This window comes from Bombina bombina, chromosome 3 (assembly GCF_027579735.1).
Source record: "Bombina bombina isolate aBomBom1 chromosome 3, aBomBom1.pri, whole genome shotgun sequence".
NCBI classification, from domain to species: Eukaryota; Metazoa; Chordata; class Amphibia; order Anura; family Bombinatoridae; genus Bombina; species Bombina bombina.
In genome coordinates, this window is record NC_069501.1 from 923991071 (window position 1) to 924011630 (window position 20560).

At 38.6% G+C, this 20560-nt stretch overlaps 1 protein-coding gene across 2 annotated transcripts in view; it reads left to right on the forward strand.

The window, feature by feature from the left end:
- DIAPH3 (diaphanous related formin 3) overlaps positions 1-20560 on the forward strand; it is a 1718568-nt gene that overhangs the window by 951843 nt on the left and 746165 nt on the right. For both annotated transcript variants that reach the window (XM_053707945.1, XM_053707946.1), the window contains exons 13-14: positions 3693-3811; positions 4006-4070. In XM_053707945.1, the coding sequence (XP_053563920.1) occupies positions 3693-3811; positions 4006-4070 (184 nt within the window). The remainder of the gene's footprint in view (positions 1-3692; positions 3812-4005; positions 4071-20560) is intronic.

Consider the following 20560-nt stretch of genomic DNA (forward strand, 5'->3'; position numbering starts at 1 on the left):
GTCAGAGAGTTTCTGGTTTTAAAGCAAGTCTTCTGACTTGTTTAGATTTGTAAATGGTTTACACAATGAATTATATATATATATATATAGATAGATAGATAGATAGATAGATAGATAGATAGATAGATAGATAGATATAGATAGATAGATAGATACACATACACAGAGAGAATCACAGGAGCGAACAACCAGCTCAATACTATTGTTAGCCTGTTCTTTGGTAATTTACCACCTGGGTGCAACTTCTTTTAGCCCAGTAATGCTTTTCACAGAGAAGAACTTTCCTGTAGTATATCAGTCTGATCCCGCCTATTAAGGTCAGTCCAGCGCCAAAATACCAGGCAATTCCTTTCTGAACAAGGAACACAGCAACCACAGACGATCGTTTCGGCCTTCATTGGGCCTCGTCAGTGAGGTGTAGCCATATTCCTCTAAGCGCACTGAGCAAGGAGTCCACGTCTGTTTTCCCCTTTTTCCCATAGGGAGACTAAATACACACCGAGAGAAGCACACTCACAGGAAGAACTGGCTCAATACTATTGTTAGCCTGTTCTATGGCGATTTACCACCTGGGTGCAGCTTCTTTTAGCCCAGTAATGCTTTTCACAGAGAAGAACTTTCCTGTAGTATATCAGTCTGATCCCGCCTATTACAGTCAGTCCAGTGCCGAAATACCAGGCAATTCCTTTCTGAACATGGAACACAGCAACCCTAGACGATCATTTCGGCCTTCATTGGGCCTCGTCAGTGAGGTGTAGCCATATTCCCCTAAGCACACTGAGCAAGGAGTATATGTCTGATTGCCCCTTTTTCCCATAGGGAGACTAAATAAACACAGAGAGAAATGTACTTACAGGAACGAACAACCAGCTCAATACCATTGTTAGCCTGTTCTATGGCGATTTACCACCTGGGTGCAACTTCTTTTCGCCCAGTAATGCTTTTCATGGAGTAGAACTTTCCTGTAGTATATCAGTCTGATCCCGCCTATTAAGGTCAGTCCAGCGCCAAAATACCAGGCAATTCCTTTCTGAACAAGGAACACAGCAACCACAGACGATCGTTTCGGCCTTCATTGGGCCTCGTCAGTGAGGTGTAGCCATATTCCTCTAAGCACAATGAGCATGGAGTCCACGTCTGATTGCCCCTTTTTCCCATAGGGAGACTAAATACACACAAAGAGAAATGCACCTACAGGAATGAACAACCAGCTCAATACCATTGTTAGCCTGTTCTATGGCGATTTACCACCTGGGTGTAACTTCTTTTAGCCCAGTAATGCTTTTCACAGAGTAAAACTTTCCTGTAGTATATCAGTCTGACCCCGCCTATTACGGTCAGTCCAGCGCCCAAATACCAGGCAATTCCTCTCTGAACAATGCCAAAAATGTTACTCGACACTTTTGATCCCACCCATTCCACTCCCACTGCACACATCGTGCCCACTACTCCACCCCTCTTTGCATATGTTTAGCCATTGCAAAGCACCTTCTTTATTTGATACCTTCACAAATAATTGCATACCAACATATTTACACACACACACACCTATTTACATATTTACACATATACATACACACATACATATTATCACACACATACACACATACATATTTACACATACACACATACATTTTTACATGCACCACATACTTAATTGAATACACACATACATATTTACACATACACATTTATTTATATACATACATATTTGCATAGACACACATATATACATTCTTATTTACATACACACATGCATATTAAGACACACATACATACATATATACATACACACATACATATGTACACATACACACATACATATGTAAACACACACACACAGGTATTTACACATACACACATAGATATGTACACATACACACAGATATGTACACACACATACATATGTACACACACACATACATATGTACACACACATACATATAAGCATGCACATAGATACTTATTTACATACACACATACATATTTACACATACATATTTGAATAGACACACATATATAGACTTATTTACATGCACACATAAATATTTACACATACACACTTATTTATATACACACATAAATATTTGCATAGACACACATATATACAGACTTATTTACACACACATGCATATTTACACATACACACATACATATTTACACATACATATTTACACATACACACATACATACTTATTTATATACACACATACATATTTGCATAAGTGCATATATATACAGACTTATTTACATACACACACATGCATATTTACACACACATGCATATTTACACATACACATGCATATTTACACATACACACGCATATTTACACATACACACGCATATTTACACATACACACATATTTACACACATGCATATTTACACACATGCATATTTACACACATGCATATTTACACACACATACATATTTACATAAACACATATTTACACATATACACATACATATTTACACACATACACACCCAACTGCTGGGGCTGTATACAAAAAAAAAAAAAAAAAAGAGGCTAGTGCTGACAAGGAACATGTAGCCCATATTAGAAATGAGCAAAGCCAGAGTACATTCATTTATATAAGGAACTAAACCACAGATGTCAGGAGTACACACATCTATCAATCTTCAGAGCCGGTGGGCAGGAGCTCCTCTCCCGTAGAGCTCCGTTACGAAGATAAAGATCTGCAGCTAGCTGGGTCTGTTAGGGGAGGGATATAAAGTGCCAGACATTTCTTGACTGTAACAGAGGATTCTACAATCCGCAATAGTGCTGAGGGTCACCAGCAGTTACAGGACCATGTTAAAAGCAAAAGCAGCAGGTCCTAGTATACGCATAGCAAAAAATAACACAAAAAAACCTACAACTGTGTGCAACTGTTTAAAAATGTCTGTACATCTGAGCCCTAATGCATTTACAAATATCAGTAAAGTAACTTACACAATGCTCTTTTTTGGTTTATTTTTACTGTATTGCTTCAGGGTAAATGTACTTGTCATCATCCTTGACCTGGGAACTCAGTGACTGTAACTAGTGAGCTGCCAAAATATTACAGAACATCGGCCAGAGCTTCGTAACCTGGTGATTGAGCCTCCACCCTCAGAGTCCATGCTTGCTGCTGCCTTGCATTACATTAATCACCCGGCCACAGCACCCTCCATACTGTAGATCAGAGCCAGATTGTATCTGATAGTTACTGACTTACTCACTGAGAAGAAGCAAGGATGGATTTTCCCTCCTGACAGTCCCCGCGTCCTCACTCCCACACATACTAACTAGACTGACCTTCTTTACTAATAGCGCCGCAATGACTGACCCAGAGACCAAGCTGCCAACACCTCACCCTTGCAGCGGTGCGCTAAAAATTTGTGAATGAGCCTCATTTGGGAGAAGGGATTTTGTATATATGTATATGTGTGAGTATATATATATATATATATATATATATATATGTATATGTATATGTGTGTGTGTGTATATATATGTATATGTGTGTGTGTGTGTGTGTGTGTATATATATATATATATATATATATATATATATATATGTTTTATAAAATTTCAGTAGCTGGGAGTGAAAGACATGCCCAATTGAAATGTTTTCTTTATTAAATGTTATATTACATCACTCCTCAATTTCCCACATACTTCTGTTGTTGTTTTTTTTTATCTGTCTAGGCCACAGTATTTCAAAATTATCGATGAATGTGTATCCCAGATAGTTTTGCATCGAAGTGGCATAGATCCTGATTTCACCTACAGGAAAAGATTAGACGTAGATTTTAGTTACATCCTTGGTAAGTAAGGTTTTGTTTCTGAAATGTTCCTGTAGAAATACTCTTTACAAGTACAATTTATCACAACAGTGGTAATAATAAATGAGCATCAATGTGTACACATGTGTATTTACACATTTATATTTTTGAGTAACCTTGTGGATTGTTGGCTTGACTTTTGACATATTTTTTTTTTTTTTTTTTTTTCTCTTTAGAAATATGCACCGATAAAGCCAGAGCTGAGGAATTTGAAGAAAGATTTTATGAGATGAATAAGAAAGTGGGTAATTTTTCTCTACTGCAAATTAATGTTTGCTTAGGAAATGTCAAATTTGGATTTGCAACTTTAAACTTATTTTTATTAAAGGGACACTGAACACAAATTGTTTCTTTGTGTTTCAGATAGAGCATGCAATTTTTAAATTTACACCTTTTATCAATTTTCCTTTGTTCTCTTGTATCCTTTATTTGAAAAAAGAAGGCATCTAAGCTATTTTCTTTCATGTAATTAGCAAGAGTCCATGAGCTAGTGACGTATGGGATATACATTCCTACCAGGAGGGGCAAAGTTTTCCCAAACCTCAAAATTGCCTATAAATACACCCTCACCACACCCACAATTCAGTTTTACAAACTTTGCCTCCGATGGAGGTGGTGAAGTAAGTTTGTGCTAGATTCTACGTTGATATGCGCTCCGCAGCAAGTTGGAGCCCGGTTTTCCTCTCAGCGTGCAGTGAATGTCAGAGGGATGTGAGGAGAGTATTGCCTTATTTGAATGCAGTGATCTCCTTCTAAGGGGTCTATTTCATAGGTTCTCTGTTATCGTCGTAGAGATTCATCTCTTACCTCCCTTTTCAGATCGACGATATACTCTTATATATACCATTACCTCTGCTGATTCTCGTTTCAGTACTGGTTTGGCTATCTGCTATATGTAGATGAGTGTCCTGGGGTAAGTAAGTCTTATTTTCTGTGACACTCCTACCTATGGTTGGGCACTTTGTTTATAAAGTTCTAAATATATGTATTCAAACATTTATTTGCCTTGACTCAGAATGTTCAACTTTCCTTATTTTCAGACAGTCAGTTTCATATTTGGGATAATGCATTTTAATTTAACATTTTTCTTACCTTAAAATTTGACTTTTTCCCTGTGGGCTGTTAGGCTCGCGGGGGCTGAAAATGCTTCATTTTATTGCGTCATTCTTGGCGCTGACTTTTTTGGCGCAAAAATTCTATTTCCGTTTCCGGCGTCATATGTGTCGCCGGAAGTTGCGTCATTTTTTTGACGTTATTTTGCGCCAAAAATGTCGGCGTTCCGGATGTGGCGTCATTTTTGGTGCCAAAAAGCATTTAGGCGCCAAATAATGTGGGCGTCTTATTTGGCGCGAAAAAATATGGGCGTCACTTTTGTCTCCACATTATTTAAGTCTCATTTTTTATTGCTTCTGGTTGCTAGAAGCTTGTTCTTTGGCTTTTTTTCCCATTCCTGAAACTGTCATTGAAGGAATTTGATCAATTTTGCTTTATATATATGTTGTTTTTTCTCTTACATATTGCAAGATGTCTCACGTTGCATCTGAGTCAGAAGATACTACAGGAAAATCGCTGTCAAGTGCTGAATCTACCAAAGCTAAGTGTATCTGCTGTAAACTTTTGGTAGCTATTCCTCCAGCTGTTGTTTGTATTGATTGTCATGACAAACTTGTTAAAGCAGATAATATTTCCTTTAGTAAAGTACCATTGCCTGTTGCAGTTCCTTCAACATCTAAGGTGCAGAATGTTCCTGATAATATAAGAGATTTTGTTTCTGAATCCATAAAGAAGGCTATGTCTGTTATTTCTCCTTCTAGTAAACGTAAAAAATCTTTTAAAACTTCTCTCCCTACAGATGAATTTTTAACTGAACATCATCATTCTGATTCTGATGATTCCTCTGGTTCAGAGGATTCTGTCTCAGAGGTTGATGCTGATAAATCTTCATATTTATTTAAAATGGAATTTATTCGTTCTTTACTTAAAGAAGTACTAATTGCTTTAGAAATAGAGGATTCTGGTCCTCTTGATACTAATTCTAAACGTTTAGATAAGGTATTTAAAGCTCCTGTGGTTATTCCAGAAGTTTTTCCTGTTCCTAATGCTATTTCTGCAGTAATTTCCAAAGAATGGGATAATTTGGGTAATTCATTTACTCCTTCTAAACGTTTTAAGCAATTATATCCTGTGCCGTCTGACAGATTAGAATTTTGGGACAAGATCCCTAAAGTTGATGGGGCTATTTCTACCCTTGCTAAACGTACTACTATTCCTACGTCAGATGGTACTTCGTTTAAGGATCCTCTAGATAGGAAAATTGAGTCCTTTCTAAGAAAAGCTTATCTGTGTTCAGGTAATCTTCTTAGACCTGCTATATCTTTGGCTGATGTTGCTGCAGCTTCAACTTTTTGGTTGGAAACTTTAGCGCAACAAGTAACACATCGTGATTCTCATGATATTATTATTCTTCTTCAACATGCTAATAATTTTATCTGTGATGCCATTTTTGATATTATCAGAGTTGATGTCAGGTTTATGTCTCTAGCTATTTTAGCTAGAAGAGCTTTATGGCTTAAAACTTGGAATGCTGATATGGCTTCTAAATCAACTTTACTTTCCATTTCTTTCCAGGGTAACAAATTATTTGGTTCTCAGTTGGATTCCATTATTTCAACTGTTACTGGTGGGAAAGGAACTTTTTTACCACAGGATAAAAAATCTAAAGGTAAAAACAGGGCTAATAATCGTTTTCGTTCCTTTCGTTTCAACAAAGAACAAAAGCCTGATCCTTCATCCTCAGGAGCAGTTTCAGTTTGGAGACCATCTCCAGTCTGGAATAAATCCAAGCCAGCTAGAAAGGCAAAGCCTGCTTCTAAGTCCACATGAAGGTGCGGCCCTCATTCCAGCTCAGCTGGTAGGGGGCAGGTTACGTTTTTTCAAGGAAATTTGGATCAATTCTGTTCACAATCTTTGGATTCAGAGCATTGTTTCAGAAGGGTACAGAATTGGTTTCAAGTTGAGACCTCCTGCAAAGAGATTTTTTCTTTCCCGTGTCCCAGTAAATCCAGTAAAAGCTCAAGCATTTCTGAAATGTGTTTCAGATCTAGAGTTGACTGGAGTAATTATGCCAGTTCCAGTTCCGGAACAGGGGATGGGGTTTTATTCAAATCTCTTCATTGTACCAAAGAAGGAGAATTCTTTCAGACCAGTTCTGGATCTAAAAATATTGAATCGTTATGTAAGGATACCAACGTTCAAGATGGTAACTGTAAGGACTATCTTACCTTTTGTTCAGCAAGGGAATTATATGTCCACAATAGATTTACAGGATGCATATCTGCATATTCCGATTCATCCAGATCATTATCAGTTCCTGAGATTCTCGTTTCTGGACAAGCATTACCAGTTTGTGGCTCTGCCGTTTGGCCTAGCTACAGCTCCAAGAATTTTTACAAAGGTTCTCTGTGCCCTGCTGTCTGTAATCAGAGAACAGGGTATTGTGGTATTTCCTTATTTGGACGATATCTTGGTACTTGCTCAGTCTTTACATTTAGCAGAATCTCATACGAATCGACTTGTGTTGTTTCTTCAAGATCATGGTTGGAGGATCAATTTACCAAAAAGTTCTTTGATTCCTCAGACAAGGGTAACCTTTCTGGGTTTCCAGATGGATTCAGTGTCCATGACTCTGTCTTTAACAGACAAGAGACGTCTAAAGTTGATTACAGCTTGTCGAAACCTTCAGTCACAATCATTCCCTTCGGTAGCCTTATGCATGGAAATTCTAGGTCTTATGACTGCTGCATCGGACGCGATCCCCTTTGCTCGTTTTCACATGCGACCTCTTCAGCTCTGTATGCTGAAGCAATGGTGCCAAGGATTACACGAAGATATCTCAATTAATATCTTTAAAACCGATTGTTCGACACTCTCTAACATGGTGGACAGATCACCATCGTTTAATTCAGGGGGCTTCTTTTGTGCTTCCGACCTGGACTGTAATTTCAACAGATGCAAGTCTCACAGGTTGGGGAGCTGTGTGGGGATCTCTGACGGCACAAGGAGTTTGGGAATCTCAGGAGGTGAGATTACCGATCAATATTTTGGAACTCCGTGCAATTTTCAGAGCTCTTCAGTTTTGGCCTCTTCTGAAGAGAGAATCGTTCATTTGTTTTCAGACAGACAATGTCACAACTGTGGCATACATCAATCATCAAGGAGGGACTCACAGTCCTCTGGCTATGAAAGAAGTATCTCGAATTTTGGTTTGGGCGGAATCCAGCTCCTGTCTAATCTCTGCGGTTCATATCCCAGGTGTAGACAATTGGGAAGCGGATTATCTCAGTCGCCAAACGTTACATCCGGGCGAATGGTCTCTTCACCCAGAGGTATTTCTTCAGATTGTTCAAATGTGGGGACTTCCAGAAATAGATCTGATGGCGTCCCATCTAAACAAGAAACTTCCCAGGTATCTGTCCAGATCCCGGGATCCTCAGGCGGAGGCAGTGGATGCATTATCACTTCCTTGGAAGTATCATCCTGCCTATATCTTTCCGCCTCTAGTTCTTCTTCCAAGAGTAATCTCCAAGATTCTGAAGGAATGCTCGTTTGTTCTGCTGGTAGCTCCGGCATGGCCTCACAGGTTTTGGTATGCGGATCTTGTCCGGATGGCCTCTTGCCAACCGTGGACTCTTCCGTTAAGACCAGACCTTCTGTCACAAGGTCCTTTTTTCCATCAGGATCTGAAATCCTTAAATTTAAAGGTATGGAGATTGAACGCTTGATTCTTGGTCAAAGAGGTTTCTCTGACTCTGTGATTAATACTATGTTACAGGCTCGTAAATCTGTATCTCGAGAGATATATTATAGAGTCTGGAAGACTTATATTTCTTGGTGTCTTTCTCATTATTTTTCCTGGCATTCTTTTAGAATACCGAGAATTTTACAGTTCCTTCAGGATGGTTTAGATAAGGGTTTGTCCGCAAGTTCTTTGAAAGGACAAATCTCTGCTCTTTCTGTTCTTTTTCACAGAAAGATTGCTATTCTTCCTGATATTCATTGTTTTGTACAAGCTTTGGTTCGTATAAAACCTGTCATTAAGTCAATTTCTCCTCCTTGGAGTTTGAATTTGGTTCTGGGAGCTCTTCAAGCTCCTCCGTTTGAACCTATGCATTCATTGGACATTAAATTACTTTCTTGGAAAGTTTTGTTCCTTTTGGCCATCTCTTCTGCCAGAAGAGTTTCTGAATTATCTGCTCTTTCTTGTGAGTCTCCTTTTCTGATTTTTCATCAGGATAAGGCGGTGTTGCGAACTTCTTTTGAATTTTTACCTAAAGTTGTGAATTCCAACAACATTAGTAGAGAAATTGTGGTTCCTTCATTATGTCCTAATCCTAAGAATTCTAAGGAGAAATCGTTGCATTCTTTGGATGTTGTTAGAGCTTTGAAATATTATGTTGAAGCTACGAAATCTTTTCGTAAGACTTCTAGTCTATTTGTTATCTTTTCCGGTTCTAGAAAAGGCCAGAAAGCTTCTGCCATTTCTTTGGCATCTTGGTTGAAATCTTTAATTCATCTTGCCTATGTTGAGTCGGGTAAAACTCCGCCTCAGATAATTACAGCTCATTCTACTAGGTCAGTTTCTACTTCCTGGGCGTTTAGGAATGAAGCTTCGGTTGACCAGATCTGCAAAGCAGCAACTTGGTCCTCTTTGCATACTTTTACTAAATTCTACCATTTTGATGTATTTTCTTCTTCTGAAGCAGTTTTTGGTAGAAAAGTACTTCAGGCAGCGGTTTCAGTTTGAATCTTCTGCTTCTGTTTTTCGTTAAACTTTATTTTGGGTGTGGATTTTTTTCAGCAGGAATTGGCTGTCTTTATTTTATCCCTCCCTCTCTAGTGACTCTTGTGTGGAAAGATCCACATCTTGGGTAGTCATTATCCCATACGTCACTAGCTCATGGACTCTTGCTAATTTCATGAAAGAAAACATAATTTATGTAAGAACTTACCTGATAAATTCATTTCTTTCATATTAGCAAGAGTCCATGAGGCCCGCCCTTTTTTGTGGTGGTTATGATTTTGTATAAAGCACAATTATTCCAATTCCTTATTTTATATGCTTTCGCACTTTTTTATCACCCCACTTCTTGGCTATTCGTTAAACTGAATTGTGGGTGTGGTGAGGGGTGTATTTATAGGCATTTTGAGGTTTGGGAAACTTTGCCCCTCCTGGTAGGAATGTATATCCCATACGTCACTAGCTCATGGACTCTTGCTAATATGAAAGAAATGAATTTATCAGGTAAGTTCTTACATAAATTATGTTTTTTTGTTCAGAACGCTGGGCAGCACTTGTTTATTGGTTGGGTGAATGTATCCACTATTCATCAAGAACAATCCAGGTTGTTCACCAAAAATGGGCCGGCATCTAAGCTTACATTCTTGCATTTCAAATAAAGATACCAAGAGAATGAAGAAAATTGATGATAGGAGTAAATTAGAAAGTTGCTTAAAATTGCATGATCTATCTGAATCACAAAAGAAAACATTTGGGTTCAGTGTCCCTTTAAAGGTTAGAAATTGCATTTTTACAAGTCTTTTAATGTGTGAAGGATTTTTTTTTTTTTTTTTTTTCTTCAATTCAAGTCATTTTTTCAGATTCTGTCAATACTGTTGGATCTATAGCATCATGATGTTTCTATAAATTTCTCCATGAGGAATAAATGTATTCTTCCCTTTCTTTAAAAAAGAAATGAGAGTTTGGTCCATCTTAGGAGAACATGCTTGTTGCTGTAAAGGTCTTGCCACCTCCTGTTTATTCCTAACTCTAGGGTCCCAACATGTAGGCATTCCTTTTTTCCTTAAAAATGTATCTTTGCTTTTTTTGTTAAATATACATTTTGTTATTCTATGTGGCCTTTCCTTTAAGACCATGCTTCATGATTCTATGTTAAATTTGCGTGATCTGCCTTCTTATCCTCTACAGTTTCACTCATTTAACCACCAATCAGCAAGCCCAACCCAGGTGCTGAACCAAAAATGGGCCAGCTCCTAAGCTTATGTTACTGCTTTTCAAATATAGATACCAAGAGAACGAAGAAAAATGATAACAGTAAATTAGAATCTTGCTTAAAATTGTATGCTCTATCTGAATCATACAAGAAAAAAAACTGTTTCATATCCCTTTAAATTTATTTTGTTAGGTTATAGGAATATTGCAATGTGTTGCCTAGCTAAGTGGATCTTAAAGAGAAAAGAAACCCCACATTTTATTTTATTATTCAGATAGAACATACAATTTCAAGCAACTTTCCAATTTACTGCTGTTATCAAATTTGCTTCATTCTCTTATCAATTGCTGAAGGAACTGCATTGCACAACTAGCAGCTAGCCGAACACATCTAGTTAGCCAATCACAAGAGACAAATGTATGCAGGCACCAATCAGCAACTTTCTCCAACTAGTGTAGGATACGTACATGTTCTTTATTTAACAAGGGATACCAAGAGAATAAAGCATCTTAGAATTGCATGCTCTATCTGAATCATGTGGTTTAATTTTAATGTATCCCCAAGCCAAAAAGCTAAATCTGTTATGTGGGTTATTAAAATGCTGTTTATTACATAAACCACCTATTTGCAACATTTGGAGGTAACCTAGTTTACTATATCAGTTTGTAAAAAGTGCAGTCCGCTTTTAAAAAAGTGAAGCACTCAACTAGCTTTTATGGTTTTGTTTATTCCATTTTTTTTTTTTTCACATGTAATTATTTTGTTTGTAGCTGCTTAATAGCTGAGCTGCGTTTTCTGATTCTAGACATTAACTTGTACTATTCATTTTAATAAAACTTGTCATATGTAATTATTATTATTTATTTGTAGAATGCCAACAGATTCTGCAGAGCTAATTATGTTTACCAATTGTTGTGCACACTACTTTTCAGTAAAGCCATCTTATTTGCAACATTGTGTTGGATTCTCTTTGTGTGTGTTAGATTTATTTTGTATGATGTTAGTCCATAGGGTTCATAACATGGTATATATTTTCCTCCACAAGGAGGCAGCCAAGAACCCACACACAAGCTTAAACCCCCTCTCGCCTATCATCTCTCCTCAGTTCTGTTCTTGGGCTACTAGGAGAAATTTGAGAATAGAGTTGGTCCAGCTGCTTTCCCATGTATTGTTTGGGAGCTCAGGTCAACATGAGACTCTTTATCCCTGGGTGATATCCTTCACTAATAAAACAGATGAGATTTTCAGCAAGCTGAATGATACAGAAACATAGGAATACCCTGTTATATCTGCAGTATCTCCCTAGGGATTTCAGCCATAACTATCCTCGGGTTTCACAGGGAATTTTGCCATAGCCCTTCCTGTAGGATAACGGTATTTCCTCAGATATCCTCTTTTGTACTTGTATAAGCACTGAATGGGTTCTCTGCTGGATACTACTGCAGTTTGGGGACAGTCATCATAGATTCAGTCCTAATGCATCTGTCCCTGACATAATAACATAGAATCAAACTTCAGAAGTCGTGTTTGTCCCTGCAACATGCTTCATTTCCATCAGTAGTAGATCTTATGGTTGTGGCTTCATACGCAATTCCTTTTGCCGCCTCCACTTGCCACCCCTTCAACTATCTATGCTCAGTGGTTCCAAGGATTATCTAAAAAGTAACAGCAGTTTGCTCTGTATTTATCTGCAACGCATGTCCTCTCTTGGTGGATGCAATGCCCTTTTTTGACCCTTGGGGCATCCTTCCCATCATGGGTTATTTTAATGACAGATGCCAGTCTTTCAGACTGGGGCACAGTCTGGAATTCTCAAAGAGCACAAGGAGTTTTGTCCCCTCTGGAGATGAGGTTACCAATCAACATTCTGGAACTGATTAAATCTTCTTAAAGGGACACTGAACCCAAATTCTTTATTTTGTGATTCAGATAAAACTTGAAATTTTAAGCAACTTTCTAATTTACTCCTATTCTCAATTTTTCTTCGTTCTCTTGCTATCTTTATTTGAAAAAGGAAGTACAGAACCTTGGACAGCACTTGTTTATTGGTGGATGAATTTATCCACCAATCAGCAAGAACAACCCAGGTTGTTCACCAAAATGGGCCGGCATCTAAACTTACATTCCTGCTTTTCAAATAAAGATAACAAGAGTATGAAGAATATTTGCTAATAGGAGTAAATTAGAAAGTTGCTTAAAATTGCCTGCTCTATCTGAATCACAAAAGAAAAAAATTGGGTTCAGTGTCCCTTTAAGTCCTGGCCCCCTTTGAAAGAGGAAAGATTTTTGGTTCCAGTTTGACAATATCATGGGCGTGGCCTACATAAATCTTCAAAAGGGTAACTACAGTCAACTGGCTATGCAGAAAGTGTCTCAGATTCTTTCTTGAGCAGAGATTAATCAGTGTTCCCTATCAGCAGTCCACATGTCAGGTGTGAACAGCTTTGAAGCAGATTACCTCAGCTGTCAATCAGTCCATCCAGTAGAGTGGTCTCTCCATCAGGATATCTTCTATCAATTAATTATCAAATGTGCACTACTGGACATATATCTTAGGGCCTCTCATTTAAATTTCATACTTTCAATATATTGTGCAAGACCAAGAGAGCCAGAGGCTCAAATGATAGACACCTTGGTGTGTCCATGGAATTTTATTCTAGCTTACCTGTTTCCTCCATTTTGTCTTATTCCACAAGTAATTGTTTAAATCAAACAGGAGTCAGCTCAGTAATCTTGATTGCTCCACCTTGGCCCCACAGAACATGGTATGCAGATCTAGTGCAGATGTCTTTATCCCCTCCATTTATTCTTCCCTTATTGTCTGAAGGGCCTCTTTTCCATCAGGATCTCAAATTTCTAAGTTTAAGTATATAAATGGCAAAAAATCTAAGGACAATATGGGTTCATTAAAATGAGTGGAGGATAGCATGATTAACAGTGCCAGGGAGGAGGCTGAGGTACTAAACTAATTAATTATTTTCTTCATTATACACAAGAGAGGAATCAAAGGAGGATACTTTGGAACAAACTAAAACATGTCAGCCCATACCATTAACGGGGTTATGTCTAGAGGGTGTCAGGATTTTTTTTTTAAATTATTAAGGTAAATAAAACTCCAGGCCCAGATGAAATACACCCAAGGGTTTAACGGGAACTTTCTCCAACATAGGTGTGTCCGGTCCACGGCGTCATCCTTACTTGTGGGATATTCTCCTCCCCAACAGGAAATGGCAAAGAGCCCAGCAAAGCTGGTCACATGATCCCTCCTAGGCTCCGCCTTCCCCAGTCATTCTCTTTGCCGTTGTACAGGCAACATCTCCACGGAGATGGCTTAGAGTTTTTTGGTGTTTAAAAATATGGAAAAAATATATCTGTTGGTGTGAATCTAAAGGATTCCCATGGAACAAGATAAAAATTCCTAAGATTCTATCCTTTCTTCAAGAAGGTTTGGAGAAAGGATTATCTGCAAGTTCTTTGAAGGGACAGATTTCTGCTTTATCTGTTTTACTTCACAAAAAGCTGGCGGCTGTGCCAGATGTTCAAGCTTTTGTTCAGGCTCTGGTTAGAATCAAGCCTGTTTACAAACCTTTGACTCCTCCTTGGAGTCTCAATTTAGTTCTTTCAGTTCTTCAGGGGGTTCCGTTTGAACCCTTACATTCCGTAGATATTAAGTTATTATCTTGGAAAGTTTTGTTTTTGGTTGCAATTTCTTCTGCTAGAAGAGTTTCAGAGTTATCTGCTCTGCAGTGTTCTCCTCCTTATCTGGTGTTCCATGCAGATAAGGTGGTTTTGCGTATTAAACCTGGTTTTCTTCCGAAAGTTGTTTCTAACAAAAACATTAACCAGGAGATAGTCGTGCCTTCTTTGTGTCCGAATCCAGTTTCAAAGAAGGAACGTTTGTTGCACAATTTGGATGTAGTTTGTGCTCTAAAATTCTATTTAGATGCTACAAAGGATTTCAGACAAACATCTTCCTTGTTTGTTGTTTATTCTGGTAAAAGGAGAGGTCAAAAAGCAACTTCTACCTCTCTCTCTTTTTGGCTTAAAAGCATCATCAGATTGGCTTATGAGACTGCCGGACGGCAGCCTCCTGAAAGAATCACAGCTCATTCCACTAGGGCCGTGGCTTCCACATGGGCCTTCAAGAACGAGGCTTCTGTTGATCAGATATGTAAGGCAGCGACTTGGTCTTCACTGCACACTTTTACTAAATTTTACAAATTTGATACTTTTGCTTCTTCTGAGGCTATTTTTGGGAGAAAGGTTTTGCAAGCCGTGGTGCCTTCCATCTAGGTGACCTGATTTGCTCCCTCCCATCATCCGTGTCCTAAAGCTTTGGTATTGGTTCCCACAAGTAAGGATGACGCCGTGGACCGGACACACCTATGTTGGAGAAAACAGAATTTATGTTTACCTGATAAATTACTTTCTCCAACGGTGTGTCCAGTCCACGGCCCGCCCTGGTTTTTTAATCAGGTCTGATAATTTATTTTCTTTAACTACAGTCACCACGGTATCATATGATTTCTCCTATGCAAATATTCCTCCTTTACGTCGGTCGAATGACTGGGGAAGGCGGAGCCTAGGAGGGATCATGTGACCAGCTTTGCTGGGCTCTTTGCCATTTCCTGTTGGGGAGGAGAATATCCCACAAGTAAGGATGATGCCGTGGACCGGACACACCGTTGGAGAAAGTAATTTATCAGGTAAACATAAATTCTGTCTTTATCTTCATGCTACTAAGGAGTTCAGACAATCTTCCTGCTTGTTTGTTCATTACTCTGAGACTCCTGAATGGCAAAAGGCTATTACTGTAGGTTTGGTCTCTTGGTTCAAACAGTTAATTCAGAGTTACTTACTTGGTGGAAGGAAAGTCACCTAAGCGTATCACAGCTCATCCTACATCATCAGTTTTAACTTCCTGGGCTTTCAAAATGATGCATCTTTGGAGCAGATTTGCAAAGCTGCCACAGTATCTTCTCTGCATACCTTTTTAAAATGTTTGCTATTTGGGGCCAGATTACAAGTAGAGTTTTTGAGCTTTAACTGCGCTAGAAGTAAGCTTTCTCCTACATTGGTGTGTCCGGTCCACGGCTTCATCCTTACTTGTGGGAATATTCTCTTCCCTAACAGGAAATGGCAAAGAGAGCACAGCAAAAGCTGCCCATATAGCTCGCCCTCTGGCTCCGCCCCCCAGTCATTCTCTTTGCCGCTCTGAACAAGTAGCATCTCCACGGGGATGGTTAAGAGTATGTGGTGTTAGTTGTAGTTTTTTATTTCTTCTATCAAGAGTTTGTTATTTTAAAATAGTGCCAGTTTGTACTCTTTACTCTACAACAGAAAGTGATGAAGAGTTCTGTTTAAAGAGGAGTATGATTTTAGCAGCAGTAACTAAAATCCATTGCTGTCCCCACGCAGGACTGTTGAAACCAGAGAACTTCAGTTGGGGGGAACAGTTTGCAGACTTTTCTGCTCAAGGTATGACTAGTGTCTTTTCTAACAAGACATAGTAATGCTAGAAGTAGCCAGAATCCTTGCACTCAAATGGATCGGTCAGGGTGAAATGCCAAAAAACGAACCGGCACCAATGAGCTATGATAAAAAGCTTCTTTTATTGGATAGATAGCACATAAAAAGGCATACACGCCAGCACAAATTACAGGTCAAACGCGTTTCGTAGTTCTCACTTCTTCAGTGACCTCTGACTAAACCTGAAAACACTCCCTTGATAAAGGCAGTAACCACTCCCCTAACACAGGTGTTTAAAGGTAAGTCAGATTAAAGTAAGAAAATGGAGGGTAACTTATACATTCATTTGAGTTCATTACAAACAATGAATAAAGGGTAAGCCTATGTGAAAACAGAATATGCAGAGAGACACTCATATGTATTACATTCTATGGATCAATTGGCTTACTTCAATTAATGTTTAGAAATCATCATTCTCTTTGAATCACCCAAAAAGCCATAAATGATCAACATGTGTAGAACATATTAAATAAACCTCCAAAAAGTTACCTAGTATCTAAACAGATGTGGCCCATTATAAGATAAAGTTATTATATTTAGCAATAATAAAGGGTCATAATTTTTCATATGAGATTTGTAGTAATCAAAATGAAACCTAGGTTTCAGTAATTAATATTCCACAATTATATTTCACCAACAGTAATTGTTATTATCTGAATAGATATGGCCCATTATAAGACGAAATCATTATATTTAACAATAATAAAGGGTCATAGTTTTTCAATTGAAATTTATAATAATCAAGGTGAAGCCTAGGTTTCAATAATAAATGCTCCACAATTATATTTCACCAAAAGTAATTATTATTAAATGATACCCTCTTCTCCAAATGTTAAATGAATTCAGTCCACATAGAGTTTAATGTCCCAATCTGAGTTTAACCCTTTAGGGACCCTCGTATTCAGTTGGAAAATCCAATAGACCTCCCTTTGACTTAGGAGTTTTAATCTATTGCCTCCTCTAGGTGGTCTTTTCACGTGCTCAATACCCTGAAAGCATAGTAATTTACTGTTGCCATTATGTTCAGACTTAAAATGTAAGGCAACTGGAGTATCCGAGTCCTCATCACTGATGGATCTCAGATGTTCCAGGAACCTTGTTTTGAGGGGTCTGGTCGTCTGGCCAACATATTTAATATTGCACTGTTTGCACGTGAGTAGATAAATCACGTAAGATGTATTACAATTAATGTATTCCTTTATATGAAAGGATTTTTCATTATCAGTAGATGTAAACGTATCCCCCAGCGTGGCATGGGTGCATGAAATGCACCTTCTACTGCCACAGTGGAAGAAACCTTTCTTCAGACTTAACCAGTTTTCACTGGCAACTGTGGGGAGCATAGACGGAGAAAGAATATTCGCCAGAGTCCTTGATTTCCTAGTTACAAATTTACATCCCCCTTCCACTATCTTATTCATGGTATCATCTACCCTGAGTATGGGGAGGGATTTCTTAATTATTTGGCAAATATTGTCATATTCTTTGCTATAGGCCGTAATGAATACTGGTTTCTGCTGGTAATTAGCCTTTTTCTGAGTCTTATATGTAATCAGATCTTGCCTTGTCATATCATCCACTTTTGTCTTTGCTTCCTTCAAGTCATCGATTTTATATCCCCTTTCCAAGAACCGCTCAGTGGTTCTCTCAGAATGCACCTCGTACGCACTTTCCGTGCTGCAATTTCTCTTCGTCCTCATATATTGGCCCTTGGGGATTGCCTTTATTACATGTCTTGGATGACTGGATTTAGCCATTAGCAGAGTATTACCTGCACTCTCTTTCCTATATAGTTCTACTTCTACACAACATTCATTTGTGTTTGGTTTAATAAGAACATCAAGGAAAGGCATCTCTGTTCTACTCATATTCATGGTAAAACGTAGATTATGTTGGTTGTCAGAGAGATACGTGAAGAAGTCATTAACCATTAAATCATTCCCATTGAAAATGAACACCAGGTCGTCAATATAGCGACCATAATGAATAATGTGTTCTTTGAAGGGATTACCATCGCCAAAGACACGTGACAGCTCCCACCAACCTAAAAATAGGTTGGCATAAGTGGGTGCAAATTTTGCTCCCATGGCTGTCCCCTGTCTTTGGCGATAATAATCCCCCTCAAATAGGAAAAAATTATGAGTCAATAGGAATTCAATTGACCTTAAAATGAACTCCCTGAGTCCAGTGTCATAATCCGTATATGTCTCAAGACATGACTGTATGCCATATCTATTCAGATAATAACAATTACTGTTGGTGAAATATAATTGTGGAATATTAATTACTGAAACCTAGGTTTCATTTTGATTACTACAAATCTCATATGAAAAATTATGACCCTTTATTATTGCTAAATATAATAACTTTATCTTATAATGGGCCACATCTGTTTAGATACTAGGTAACTTTTTGGAGGTTTATTTAATATGTTCTACACATGTTGATCATTTATGGCTTTTTGGGTGATTCAAAGAGAATGATGATTTCTAAACATTAATTGAAGTAAGCCAATTGATCCATAGAATGTAATACATATGAGTGTCTCTCTGCATATTCTGTTTTCACATAGGCTTACCCTTTATTCATTGTTTGTAATGAACTCAAATGAATGTATAAGTTACCCTCCATTTTCTTACTTTAATCTGACTTACCTTTAAACACCTGTGTTAGGGGAGTGGTTACTGCCTTTATCAAGGGAGTGTTTTCAGGTTTAGTCAGAGGTCACTGAAGAAGTGAGAACTACGAAACGCGTTTGACCTGTAATTTGTGCTGGCGTGTATGCCTTTTTATGTGCTATCTATCCAATAAAAGAAGCTTTTTATCATAGCTCATTGGTGCCGGTTCGTTTTTTGGCATTTCACCCTGACCGATCCATTTGAGTGCAAGGATTCTGGCTACTCCTTACCTTGTTGATTTCTCAGGGAATCCAGTGAAATTTCCCTGTACTATCCGTTTGCACCTGTTGAACCGGAACCTTCCTTCCCGGCCTTAGCTCCCGTGGGGAGCGCTGAAGAGGAGACACAGAGCAGAGCGGTGCTGCTGAGACAGCAGTGAAGACAGCGCGGCACGCTGGGTGAGTGCACACACATTTCTGACAGAAGCGTTTACCAAAGGAATTCATAGTAATGCTAGAAGACTGTCATTTTCCCTTATGGGATCGGTAAGCCATTTTCTTAGACTCATAACAGAATGAAGGCTTATAAATGGGCTATATACTGGTTGACACTATTGTGGGCTAAATCGATTGATTTATATAATATTTATATGACTTTTGGAGTGTTTTGGAACTTGGAAACACTTTTGGGAACGTTTTTATTACGCCTGGCAGTTGTTTAGACACCTAATCTAGTCAGGAAGGCCCCTTCACTCTGGTATGCAGAGGGAGGAGGCCTCATTTTCGCGCCTTAGTTGCACAGTTACTTCTGGAAGCAGTGCATGCATCTTCATGGGAGAGGATCCTCTGGCCATAAAAACGATTCTAGAAGGCTTATTTCTGTGGCGAATAACCCCCAAGGAAAGGTAAAGCCGCAGCAAAGGCTGTGGCAGGGACTGTAGTGGGTTTAAACTGGTAAATTGAACAATTAGCTCCGGTTTGCTCATTTAAGGGGTTACAGACTTGAAATTTGGTGTGCAATACTTTCAAAGCATTAAGACACTAGGGTGCAAATTTTGTAAAGATCAGATATTTCCTTCATAGTTTTTCAGAAATAAAGTGTACTCTTTTCTCCAACATAGGTGTGTCCGGTCCACGGCGTCATCCTTACTTGTGGGATATTCTCTTCCCCAACAGGAAATGGCAAAGAGCCCAGCAAAGCTGGTCACATGATCCCTCCTAGGCTCCGCCTACCCCAGTCATTCTCTTTGCCGTTGTACAGGCAACATCTCCACGGAGATGGCTTAGAGTTTTTTAGTGTTTAACTGTAGTTTTTATTATTCAATCAAGAGTTTGTTATTTTGAAATAGTGCTGGTATGTACTATTTACTCAGAAACAGAAAAGAGATGAAGATTTCTGTTTGTATGAGGAAAATGATTTTAGCAACCGTCACTAAAATCCATGGCTGTTCCACACAGGACTGTTGAGAGCAATTAACTTCAGTTGGGGGAACAGTGAGCAGTCTCTTGCTGCTTGAGGTATGACACATTCTAACAAGACGATGTAATGCTGGAAGCTGTCATTTTCCCTATGGG